The following is a 12,511-nucleotide window of genomic DNA, read 5'->3' as shown; positions in this document are numbered from 1 at the left end:
TAGAGGTGTGACTGCAGCTCTGGATGTGACTGGAGTATAAGATGTGAGTGATCAGTAGAGTTGTGACTGCAGCTCTGGATGTGACTGGAGTATATGAGATTTGTGTGATCAGTAGAGTTGTGACTGCAGCTCTGGATGTGACTGGAGGATATGTGTGTGATCAGTAGAGGTGTGACTGCAGCTCTGGATGTGACTGGAGGATATGTGTGTGGTCAGTAGAGGTGTGACTGCAGCTCTGGATGTGACTGGAGGATATGTGTGTGGTCAGTAGAGGTGTGACTGCAGCTCTGGATGTGACTGGAGGATATGTGTGTGATCAGTAGAGGTGTGACTGCAGCTCTGGATGTGACTGGAGGATATGTGTGTGATCAGTAGAGGTGTGACTGCAGCTCTGGATGTGACTGGAGGATATGTGTGTGGTCACAGCAGACACTCGTGTAGAGAAGTGAAGAGCGCGCTGCGCCTCCATCTTTATTCCAGGTCGCACAGTACTGACAATATTATACACGGCCACAGGGGGCGCTGTTCACACCTCCTCGCTGGACCCTGAGAACTGCCTGTGGATGCTCTGGTATCGCTGCAGCTCTCGCTGTGACACAGACGGCTGTAGACGCTCCGCCGCTCGCACCAGATGCTCCAGACGGAGGACGAGCTCTGACACCGGCTCCTCCGCACCTGAGGACGAGGCAGCGAGACGTGAGGAGACCCCCAGAACTTACACCGCTAGTCCTTACCTTGTGGAGCCGCTCTGCTTGCTGTCAGTGAAAAGAAACCAACATCAATTACATCCAAAGGCTGAAAACATGAACTAAAACTGCTGCTACTGACACACTGTAACAAACCCTCAGCTCAATCAGTGCTGCTACTAGCACAGGACTGTCTGCACTGGTACACTGTAATGAACCCTCAGCAATGGATGAATTGTAGTTTCCATTCACTGACAGCAAGTGAATAGATGAGTCTATGGGGCCCCCCTCACCTTCCTGCAGGCACTGGACCTTCTCCTTGATGGCGCTCATCATGGCGTCGGCGCACAGCGCGTACAGGTCGGCCCCCGTCAGGGCGTCAGGACAAGACTGCAAGACGTGAGAGAGATCCACCGCGGGGTCCAGGGAGAACCTGCCGGAGAAGAGGCGGAGCCATGAGGACAACACCCCCTACACGCTGCACCTGGTGTCCTCCTCCCAGTACTACAACCACCAGCGTGGGGACTACTTACCTGCGTGTTATGGCTTCCAGGACCTTCAGCTGAGAGTCCCGGTTCTCATTCAACCCGACATAAACCAATTTATCAAACCTGAGAGAGAACGGAACAAGAGATCAAATCACAGGATGTACCATAACTTCTAGGGACATATCCTCACACTGCTGTGCTCTGTGCTCTCTGCAGCCAGTGTTATGTACTGTCCCTGGAGAGATGTGTAATCAGACCTGACACTGCTGTGCTCTGTGCTCACTGCAGCCAGTGTTATGTATTGTCCCTGGAGAGATGTGTAATCAGACCTCACACTGCTGTGCTCTGTGCTCTCTGCAGCCAGTGTTATGTATTGTCCCTGGAGAGATGTGTAATCAGACCTGACACTGCTGTGCTCTGTGCTCACTGCAGCCAGTGTTATGTATTGTCCCTGGAGAGATGTGTAATCAGACCTGACACTGCTGTGCTCTGTGCAGCCAGCTTTATGTATTGTACCTGGAGAGCTGTGTAATCAGACCTCACATTGCTGTGCAGAGAGGACAGAGCACAGCAGTGTGAGGTATGATTACACATCTCTCCAGGGACAATACATAACACTGGCTGCAGAGAGCACAGAGCACAGCAGTGTGAGGTCTGATTACACATCTCTCCAGGGACAATACATAACACTGGCTGCAGAGAGCACAGAGCACAGCAGTGTGAGGTCTGATTACACATCTCTCCAGGGACAATACATAACACTGGCTGCAGAGAGCACAGAGCACAGCAGTGTGAGGTCTGATTACACATCTCTCCAGGGACAATACATAACACTGGCTGCAGAGAGCACAGAGCACAGCAGTGTGAGATCTGATTACACATCTCTCCAGGGACAATACATAACACTGGCTGCAGAGAGCACAGAGCACAGCAGTGTGAGGTCTGATTACACATCTCTCCAGGGACAATACATAACACTGGCTGCAGAGAGCACAGAGCACAGCAGTGTGAGGTCTGATTACACATCTCTCCAGGCACAATACATAACACTGGCTACAGAGAGCACAGAGCACAGCAGTGTGAGGTCTGATTACACATCTCTCCAGGGACAATACATAACACTGGCTGCAGAGAGCACAGAGCACAGCAGTGTGAGATCTGATTACACATCTCTCCAGGGACAATACATAACACTGGCTGCAGAGAGCACAGAGCACAGCCGTGTGAGGTCTGATTACACATCTCTCCAGGGACAATACATAACACTGGCTACAGAGAGCACAGAGCACAGCAGTGTGAGGTCTGATTACACATCTCTCCAGGGACAATACATAACACTGGCTGCAGACAGCACAGAGCACAGCAGTGTGAGGTCTGATTACACATCTCTCCAGGGACAATACATAACACTGGCTGCAGAGAGCACAGAGCACAGCAGTGTGAGGTCTGATTACACATCTCTCCAGGGACAATACATAACACTGGCTGCAGAGAGCACAGAGCACAGCAGTGTGAGGTCTGATTATACAACTCTCCAGGGACAGTACATAACACTGGCTGCAGAGAGCACAGAGCACAGCAGTGTGAGGTCTGATTACACATCTCTCCAGGGACAATACATAACACTGGCTGCAGAGAGCACAGAGCACAGCAGTGTGAGGTCTGATTACACATCTCTCCAGGGACAATACATAACACTGCCTGCAGAGAGCACAGAGCACAGCAGTGTGAGGTCTGATTACACATCTCTCCAGGGACAGTACATAACACTGGCTGCGGAGAGCACAGAGCACAGCAGTGTGAGGTCTGATTACATATCTCTCCAGGGACAATACATAACACTGGCTGCAGAGAGCACAGAGCACAGCAGTGTGAAGTCTGATTACACATCTCTCCAGGGACAATACATAACACTGGCTGCAGAGAGCACAGAGCACAGCAGTGTGAGGTCTGATTACACATCTCTCCAGGGACAATACATAACACTGGCTGCAGAGAGCACAGAGCACAGCAGTGTGAGGTCTGATTACATATCTCTCCAGGGACAATACATAACACTGGCTGCAGAGAGCACAGAGCATAGCAGTGTGAGGTCTGATTACACATCTCTCCAGGGACAATACATAACACTGGCTACAGAGAGCACAGAGCACAGCAGTGTGAGGTCTGATTACACATCTCTCCAGGGACAATACATAACACTGGCTGCAGAGAGCACAGAGCACAGCAGTGTGAGATCTGATTACACATCTCTCCAGGGACAATACATAACACTGGCTGCAGAGAGCACAGAGCACAGCCGTGTGAGGTCTGATTACACATCTCTCCAGGGACAATACATAACACTGGCTACAGAGAGCACAGAGCACAGCAGTGTGAGGTCTGATTACACATCTCTCCAGGGACAATACATAACACTGGCTACAGAGAGCACAGAGCACAGCCGTGTGAGGTCTGATTACACATCTCTCCAGGGACAATACATAACACTGGCTACAGAGAGCACAGAGCACAGCAGTGTGAGGTCTGATTACACATCTCTCCAGGGACAATACATAACACTGGCTGCAGAGAGCACAGAGCACAGCAGTGTGAGGTATAATTACACATCTCTCCAGGGACAGTACATAACACTGGCTGCAGAGAGCACAGAGCACAGCAGTGTGAGGTCTGATTACACATCTCTCCAGGGACAATACATAACACTGGCTGCAGACAGCACAGAGCACAGCAGTGTGAGGTCTGATTACACATCTCTCCAGGGACAATACATAACACCGGCTGCAGAGTGCACAGAGCACAGCAGTGTGAGGTCTGATTACACATCTCTCCAGGGACAATACATTACACTGGCTGCAGAGAGCACAGGGCACAGCAGTGTGAGGTCTGATTACACATCTCTCCAGGGACAATACATAACACTGGCTGCAGACAGCACAGAGCACAGCAGTGTGAGGTCTGATTACACATCTCTCCAGGGACAATACATAACACTGGCTGCAGAGAGCACAGAGCACAGCAGTGTGAGGTCTGATTACACATCTCTCCAGGGACAATACATAACACTGGCTGCAGAGAGCACAGAGCACAGCAGTGTGAGGTCTGATTATACAACTCTCCAGGGACAGTACATAACACTGGCTGCAGAGAGCACAGAGCACAGCAGTGTGAGGTCTGATTACACATCTCTCCAGGGACAATACATAACACTGGCTGCAGAGAGCACAGAGCACAGCAGTGTGAGGTCTGATTACACATCTCTCCAGGGACAATACATAACACTGGCTGCAGATAGCACAGAGCACAGCAGTGTGAGGTCTGATTACACATCTCTCCAGGGACAATACATAACACTGGCTGCAGAGAGCACAGAGCACAGCAGTGTGAGGTCTGATTACACATCTCTCCAGGGACAGTACATAACACTGGCTGCGGAGAGCACAGAGCACAGCAGTGTGAGGTCTGATTACATATCTCTCCAGGGACAATACATAACACTGGCTGCAGAGAGCACAGAGCACAGCAGTGTGAAGTCTGATTACACATCTCTCCAGGGACAATACATAACACTGGCTGCAGAGAGCACAGAGCACAGCAGTGTGAGGTCTGATTACACATCTCTCCAGGGACAATACATAACACTGGCTGCAGAGAGCACAGAGCACAGCAGTGTGAGGTCTGATTACATATCTCTCCAGGGACAATACATAACACTGGCTGCAGAGAGCACAGAGCATAGCAGTGTGAGGTCTGATTACACATCTCTCCAGGGACAATACATAACACTGGCTGCGGAGAGCACAGAGCACAGCGGTGTGAGGTCTGATTACACATCTCTCCAGGGACAATACATAACACTGGTGAAGTGTGTGGGGTCATGCTTGCTTATGGTTTCCCTTTATACAATGAGGTTATGACATGTGAGGAGCAGCGGTCTGGGGGTCCCCACCATCTCCACATCCTATGGTGACAGGTTTCGGGGGTCACAGCCCCACATGCTATAGACACACATCTCGTTACCTCCCAGGCCGGAGCAGAGCCGGATCCAGCAGATCAGGACGATTAGTGGCGCCGATCACAAACACATCACTAGAGGAGTGCAGCCCGTCCATCTCCGCCAGCAGCTGCGAGACCACCCTAAGGAGAGAGTCACAGTCACACCCAGGGCAGGGGTCAGGGGCACAAAGGGCGAGCTCATGCACCCAGCAGGACACCACAGCCTCACACTCTATATACATGGACGTTATGTCTGCTCGGGTCACCGCTCAGGCTGCACAGTGCAGACCAGGAGCAGCGCTGATGTGTAGGGATATGACTCCTCCTACCTGTCCATCACTCCTCCCGAGTCTCCGCTCCTTCCTCTGTTCGGGGCCAGCGAGTCCAACTCATCAAAGAATATAATGCAGGGAGCAGCTGCCTGAGCCCGAGCAAAGACTGCGGAGAGAGGACAATGAGGAGAGACATCGGAGAGGGGGCAGCGGGACCAATACAGGTGCAGCAGGGGGCCAGAGAGGAGGCGGAGGCGGCGGGGCCAGAGAGGAGGCGGAGGCGGCGGGGCCAGAGAGGAGGCGGAGGCGGCGGGGCCAGAGAGGAGGCGGAGGCGGCGGGGCCAGAGAGGAGGCGGAGGCGGCGGGGCCAGAGAGGAGGCGGAGGCGGCGGCGGGGCCAGAGAGGAGGAGGCGGCGGCGGGGCCAGAGAGGAGGAGGAGGCGGCGGGGCCAGAGAGGAGGAGGAGGCGGCGGGGCCAGAGAGGAGGAGGCGGCGGGGCCAGAGAGGAGGCAGAGGCGGGGCCAGAGAGGAGGCGGAGGCGGCGGGGCCAGAGAGGAGGAGGCGGCGGCGGGGCCAGAGAGGAGGAGGAGGCGGGGCCAGAGAGGAGGCGGAGGCGGGGCCAGGCGGCGGGGCCAGAGAGGAGGAGGCGGCGGGGCCAGAGAGGAGAGTGGGGGCAGCGGGGCCAGAGAGCGGGGGCAGCGGGGCCAGAGAGCGGGGGCGGCGGGGGCCAGAGAGTGGGGGCAGCGTGGCCAAAGAGGGGGCGGCGGGGCCAGAGAGCGGGGGCGGCGGGGCCAGAGCGTGGGGGCGGCGGGGGCCAGAGAGCGGGGGTGGCGGGTCCAGACAGAGGGGGCAGTGGGGGCAGATACAATGAACAATGGGAAGAGAGATGAGGGAGAGCATAGTCAGACGCTCACTCACCTTCTCGGACGTTCTCCTCGCTCTGCCCCACGTACATGTTGATTAGTTCCGGTCCCTTGACACTGAAGGAGGAATTATAAAGCTACAGTTGGATGTAAATCACACAAGAGTCGATCTGTAAAGCTCCGAGCACCGGAGGCCTCGCGGTACCTGAGGAAGGTCATGGCACATTCTGTAGCTACAGCTTTGGCCAGTAGGGTTTTTCCAGTACCGGGAGGTCCATAAAGCAAAATCCCCGACCGATTGAGCCCCAAGGCGAGCATCTCAGGGTGCTCCAGGGGGAACTGCACCGTGTCCAAGAGCTGACGCTTGGCATCTTCTAGGCCTCCCACGTCTGACCAGCGCACGCAGGGAACCTGGAAGAAGAGGGGAGGACATTACACGATACACCACAGACCGAGCCGGGATTTATTATCTCTGACCATTGTGTGTAACAGCGGGTGCCACATACCCACTGCCTGTCCTACGGTAACTCATTACTAGTGATGACCACCATCTGCAGGTGCAGGGTCTGGAGATTAGGACTCACCTTAGGGGCTCCGATGGCTTCAGAATGAGCCTCCTGCAATTCAGCGAGTGCACAATCCAGGTCCTGAGACGTGACGGGGAAGCCGGCGGCCAAGAGACCTTCCTCCTCCCCCTCTGATAGAGCGCTGAGGGGTGACAGCACAGAAAGTAATGAGGAGGGGCAGCAGGGATCGGGCCCGGGGGTAAAACAACACAAGGGAACTAACCCCGAATTACGGATTCTGGTGCAGGAGACGCGTCCGGCTCGAGAGAGCAAAGCACAGAGATCCCCGACCACAAAACCCTGAGGAACACACAAGAGCAATAAGTAGGTGGTCCAGGCCTCTACTGTAGGGGGCGCTACTGTCTCATCAGCAGCCAACTCATAGCTAAATCATAGATGCTGTGGAACCTTCCAACCACACGGTGGATCTCCATTGGACTCGAAATGTGATTATATGAGCAAAACCTCAAGGCTACAGAGTAAAGAGATATTCATAGCTGGGAATAAGGTCTCCATTTCCCTTGACTCTTCCTCTCTTCTCTTGTCGACGAGATCCCCCTCCCTCCTCCTGACCTCCATGTTATCCACCTGGCCCTCCCTTCTCCATGCAATGCCCCTCCCTCTTCCTGACCTCTGTGTGATCCCCCTCCCCCCTGACCTCCATGTGATCCCCCTCCCTCCTGACCTCCGTGTGATACCCCTCCCTCCTGACCTCCGTGTGATCCCCCTCCCCCTGACCTCCGTGTGATCCCCCTCCCTCCTGAACTCCGTGTGATACCCCTCCCTCCTGACCTCCATGTGATACCCCTCCCCCCTGACCTCCATGTGATACCCCTCCCCCCTGACCTCCATGTGATACCCCTCCCCCCTGACCTCCGTGTGATACCCCTCCCTCCTCCTGACCTCCGTGTGATCCCCCTCCCTCCTGACCTCCGTGTGATACCCCTCCCTCCTGACCTCCGTGTGATCCCCCTCCCTCCTGACCTCCGTGTGATACCCCTCCCTCCTGACCTCCGTGTGATCCCCCTCCCCCTGACCTCCGTGTGATCCCCCTCCCTCCTGAACTCCGTGTGATACCCCTCCCTCCTGACCTCCATGTGATACCCCTCCCCCCTGACCTCCATGTGATACCCCTCCCCCCTGACCTCCATGTGATACCCCTCCCCCCTGACCTCCGTGTGATACCCCTCCCTCCTCCTGACCTCCGTGTGATCCCCCTCCCTCCTGACCTCCGTGTGATACCCCTCCCTCCTGACCTCCGTGTGATACCCCTCCCTCCTGACCTCCGTGTGATCCCCCTCCCTCCTGACCTCCGTGTGATCCCCCTCCCTCCTCCTGACCTCTCTGTGATCCCCCTTTCCTTTTCACATGAGCTCCTGGGGGTGTGCCCTTTCCTCTCCCCAGATGCCGCTTATCTCTCTGACCACCAGGGGTACTTCCCACTTTCTCTGCACTATTTTGGGGGCCCCTCTTCCCCCCATATTTTCCACCATTAGTTTGATGTGGCCGAGGCGGGTGCAGGGTGGGCCAGGTGTCTAAAACAACAGCTCCGGTCTCTGGCAGAACCTTCCCCCGGCAGACAAGCAGTCAGGAGTGAGTGTCCTGTGGCTTGGCACCCCCAGCAGCACCCAGTTCAGGGCCGGAGGGGAAGCGCCACGGGGTCTCTGCTCCACTGTACACGGTTCAGTATCCATATATGGTCCGTTTCTTCCTGTGACCATAATCTAAGTTTGGAGAAGGTCCATCATGTGGTTGAAACGTTACATTCTTGGGATTTTACATCCCTGATTAATAATTCAGCATCAACAAGGTTACAGCACTCCCCTTACAGAAATATGTAATGCTGTGGCCACATGATGGACCTTCATCAGACTTCTGCAGGAAGAAGCCGGACTTTGCCTGGATCCTGAACGTTATAGAGTGTAGTAGATGGATACCTTCGCCCCAGTGATTAGTAGTGCTACACTCTATACATACAGTACTGAGGTCCAGCTTCCTCCTGATCCTGATGAAGTTCCATCGTGTGGCCAAAACATTAGCTATTTCTGTAATTAAACACCAGCCTCTCCATCAATAAACATCAATAATATAACTTTGAGCACCGAGTTTTCCTTCCAGAACCTGCCCAGACACGGGTGCATGGTGCTCGTATTATCTGAGGTGCAGCTAGTACGGCACGGCTAATGCCCATCTAAGCGCTGTGTGACATTCATACCGCCGTCCTGCGTGCCAGGTGACCCAGGTCCACATCTCTGCTGAGTGGCAGTGGAGCTGTCAGTACAGTAAGTAGGGAGAGACGCTGCTCTTCTGTGGGGGGATTCAGGGACACCTCATGTAGGAAGCAGGACTGGAGATCCAGAGGGACCTCTTGAGATCGAGATGTGGTAGCAACCACCAGGAACGGCAGCTCCCTGCAAACAGGATAACATAACCAAAGTGACCATGGGAGTCACAGACAGGACGAGGACTACTAGAGGGAAGGCAGATACCGGATTGTGTGACTAGTCCCGTGCAGGAGATTACACAAGGCAGAAAGGACTCTGGTGTCTTCTCCGGATCCATCTCTGTCCTTCCCCAGCAGATCCAGGTGGCAGAGCAGGAGGACGCAGGGTCGACAGTCTTGGGCGTAGGAGAAGACGGAGCGCAGACGTGAGACGCTGCTGGCACTACTGTCCCGACAAAGCCTTGCGCACTCCACCTAGAAAACATGTGGTGAGTCCCACCCGAGGATCTGAGGACGGTCCGGGGACACAGGTCACCTACCTGATACAGGTGAACATTCAGTCTGCTGCACGCAGCTCGCACCACCGTCGTCTTTCCGCTACCCTTAGGACCCGTTAGAAGAACGCGACCTCCAACCCCAAGGACATCACTCCTGTGAGGGGCAAGAATAAGGTCAGGTCATCGGGTGAGGGGGCGGAGGACGGCAGCACAAGGTACAAGAACTTACGTGTTGTGCACATGAGGCAGGAGGATCCGACAGATCTCATCCACCGTGTGCGAGAGGCCAGCCGGGTACAAGCTGCTCCAGAACACGTGACCGTCACGGGATGGGAAGGAGGGGACAAAGCTACAGACACTCCCCACCTGTCATATGAGGGAGGCCATGGTAAGGACATGGACCATCATGGATGGAGATTACACGTGTGATCTGTGTATAAGAACCTGGTACAGAGTGGTGTGGCTGGTGCTGGCCACGTAGCCCTCGCTGCTCTGCTCACCCTCGATTTTCTCCACCTTAAAGTACAAATCCGGGCACCTGGAGGACGACACAAGGACTTCACCACAAGGACTTCATCACAAGTGAAGCCTACACGCATGTAAGTGAGACCCAGCATTACATACATGTGCAAAGCATGACCACAAACCTTACTGGGATCTGGGACTTGTTAGACTGAAACTCAGAATGTGAGAGACACGAGACGCACAGGACGTCGCCCACCTGCACCGCCCTAAGGAGAAAGACACAAGCGGAACGTGAGAGAGGGCGGCTCTGGACCCGATACCAGAATATGGGCCAAGCTCTAGGCCATGAAATAACTTGTAGTCTATAAAGGAGATGTAATAAGCTCTTCTGTTCCCTCTCCTGTCTGTGCACTATGGTGTTAATACCTGGGTACATAGAGGAGCCGCAGGGACTGACCTGGGTGTCTGGAAGTGCTGGCACAGCGCCTGCTGGTACGTCGCCTCATTGCTGTACGCCGGAGACTTCACCGCCGCCACGTGGAGCAACGTGGCAACTGGAGGCTCCACCAGAGCAGATCGACCTTCCTGCGTGGGCTCGGTGCTGAAACGCTGCCATAGAGGAAGGAACAAGGGAGATGAGTGACAGAGAACGTACAGGGTGCTGCTGGGTCATCAGGGAGAACGAGCGACAACCTGGGGCCACGTATCCGCCGCCAGTGGTTGTCAGAGCGCGGTGTCACAGGGTTTGTATCCTCTGACTTGATACTGGTGGACCTTTCCTCCTGTGTGGACAGTTATGAGGACATGTGGGTGGTGTGGTCCAATCCTCACCTCTATCAGAACCTCGCTGACAGAGCTGGTCCCAGCGGTCAGGTTGAAGGTGAGGTTGGCGGAGATGACGGCAGTGCCAGCAGCCACACTCCCGGGATACGATGTGTCGTCCCTCGATGCCAGGCAGGGGCTGCTCAGCAGGTGGTTGTACTTGTGGGGGTGCCCCAACCAGAGCTCCGCAGCCACTATCATGGCCAGATGGCGCCCCCTGTTACCCGGCTGTGCCGCCACCTTCCTGTCCTGCGGTAGGGACACCCACACCCACTCCCGGTGGTACAGGCCTAGCGTCCTCAGCTGGTTCCTGCTCACCCACAAGGCAGAGCTCCTGTCCACGGGGCCCCCAACCTCCTGCAGCCGTCCAGCCCGAACCAATGACTCTGCATCAATGGGGGCCACACGGAGCCTCAAAGGGAGCGGAGTCCGAGCAAAACTGGAAACTAGTGGAGAATGAAGGTCAGGGGTGACAGCAGCAATGTCCAGAAAACTCACCAAACTATCTGCAACCAGGCTGTCTGAAGAGGGCGCCCCCGTGTAGCTTCTCTGGGAACCTCTCTCCTCCTCATCCCCATGGAATACCTCATCTTTCTCCTGGTCTCCCCACGGTCCTCCCACCTCTACCCGATCACCTCCAAGGGTTTCCTTTACTTTGTCATGACTTCCCTTGATTCCCCCTCCCTCCTCCTGGAGACATCCCAGGGATCCCCCTCCCTCCTCCTGCAGACATCCCCGGGATCCCCCCTCCTCCCCCTTCAGACATCTGTATGACCCACCTTGCTCCTCCATCAGGCTTCCCCGAGATCCCCCTCCCTCCTGCTGGATATCTCCATATGATCCCCTTCCCTCCTCCTGCTGCAGACCTCTGTATGATCCCCCTCCCTCCTCCTGCTGCAGACCTCTGTATGATCCCCCTCCCTCCTCCTGCTGCTGGAGACCTCTGTATGATCCCCCTCCCTCCTCCTGCTGCTGGAGACCTCTGTATGATCCCCCTCCCTCCTCCTGCTGCTGGAGACCTCTGTATGATCCCCCTCCCTCCTCCTGCTGCTGGAGACCTCTGTATGATCCCCCTCCCTCCTCCTGCTGCTGGAGACCTCTGTATGATCCCCCTCCCTCCTCCTGCTGAAGACCTCTGTATGATCCCCCTCCCTCCCCCTGCTGCTGGAGACCTCTGTATGATCCCCCTCCCTCCTCCTGCTGGAGACCTCTGTATGATCCCCCTCCCTCCTCCTGCTGAAGACCTCTGTATGATCCCCCTCCCTCCCCCTGCTGCTGGAGACCTCTGTATGATCCCCCTCCCTCCTCCTGCTGGAGACCTCTGTATGATCCCCCTCCCTCCTCCTGCTGGAGACCTCTGTATGATCCCCCTCCCTCCTCCTGGAGACCTCTGTATGATCCCCCTCCCTCCCCCTGCTGCTGGAGACTTCTGTATGATCCCCCTCCCTCCTCCTGCTGAAGACCTCTGTATGATCCCCCTCCCTCCTCCTGCTGGAGACCTCTGTATGATCCCCCTCCCTCCTCCTGCAGACTTCTCTGTGCTCCCCCTTTCTTCTCCAGAGGAGCACCTTGGGGTGTCCCCACTTCCCAGGTGTCCCCCTTATGCTTATAACCACCAGGGGGTCCCCCATCT

General features: G+C 55.5%; 2 protein-coding genes across 2 annotated transcripts in view; one reads left to right on the top strand and one right to left on the bottom strand.

The window, feature by feature from the left end:
- The window catches only part of RRP36 (ribosomal RNA processing 36), a 233,380-nt gene that overhangs the window by 162,749 nt on the left and 58,120 nt on the right, over nucleotides 1-12,511 (top strand). The window lies entirely within an intron of this gene.
- On the bottom strand, nucleotides 439-11,685 carry PEX6 (peroxisomal biogenesis factor 6). Its single transcript, XM_072139854.1, has 17 exons — nucleotides 10,888-11,685; nucleotides 10,514-10,665; nucleotides 10,239-10,322; nucleotides 10,036-10,129; nucleotides 9,821-9,957; nucleotides 9,634-9,745; nucleotides 9,360-9,568; nucleotides 9,086-9,281; nucleotides 7,094-7,170; nucleotides 6,889-7,012; nucleotides 6,510-6,715; nucleotides 6,360-6,421; nucleotides 5,500-5,608; nucleotides 5,195-5,311; nucleotides 1,220-1,297; nucleotides 980-1,119; nucleotides 439-675 (listed from the first exon to the last, which is right to left on the bottom strand). Exons 1-17 carry the CDS (start codon nucleotides 11,668-11,670, stop codon nucleotides 527-529), a joined length of 2,829 nt encoding a protein of 942 aa, XP_071995955.1. The 5' UTR covers nucleotides 11,671-11,685; the 3' UTR covers nucleotides 439-526.

The sequence above is a fragment of the Engystomops pustulosus genome, chromosome 3, assembly GCF_040894005.1.
Source record: "Engystomops pustulosus chromosome 3, aEngPut4.maternal, whole genome shotgun sequence".
Lineage (NCBI taxonomy): Eukaryota > Metazoa > Chordata > Amphibia > Anura > Leptodactylidae > Engystomops > Engystomops pustulosus.
Note: the sequence above shows the minus strand (reverse complement) of the source record. Positions and strands in the feature narration are given on the sequence as shown.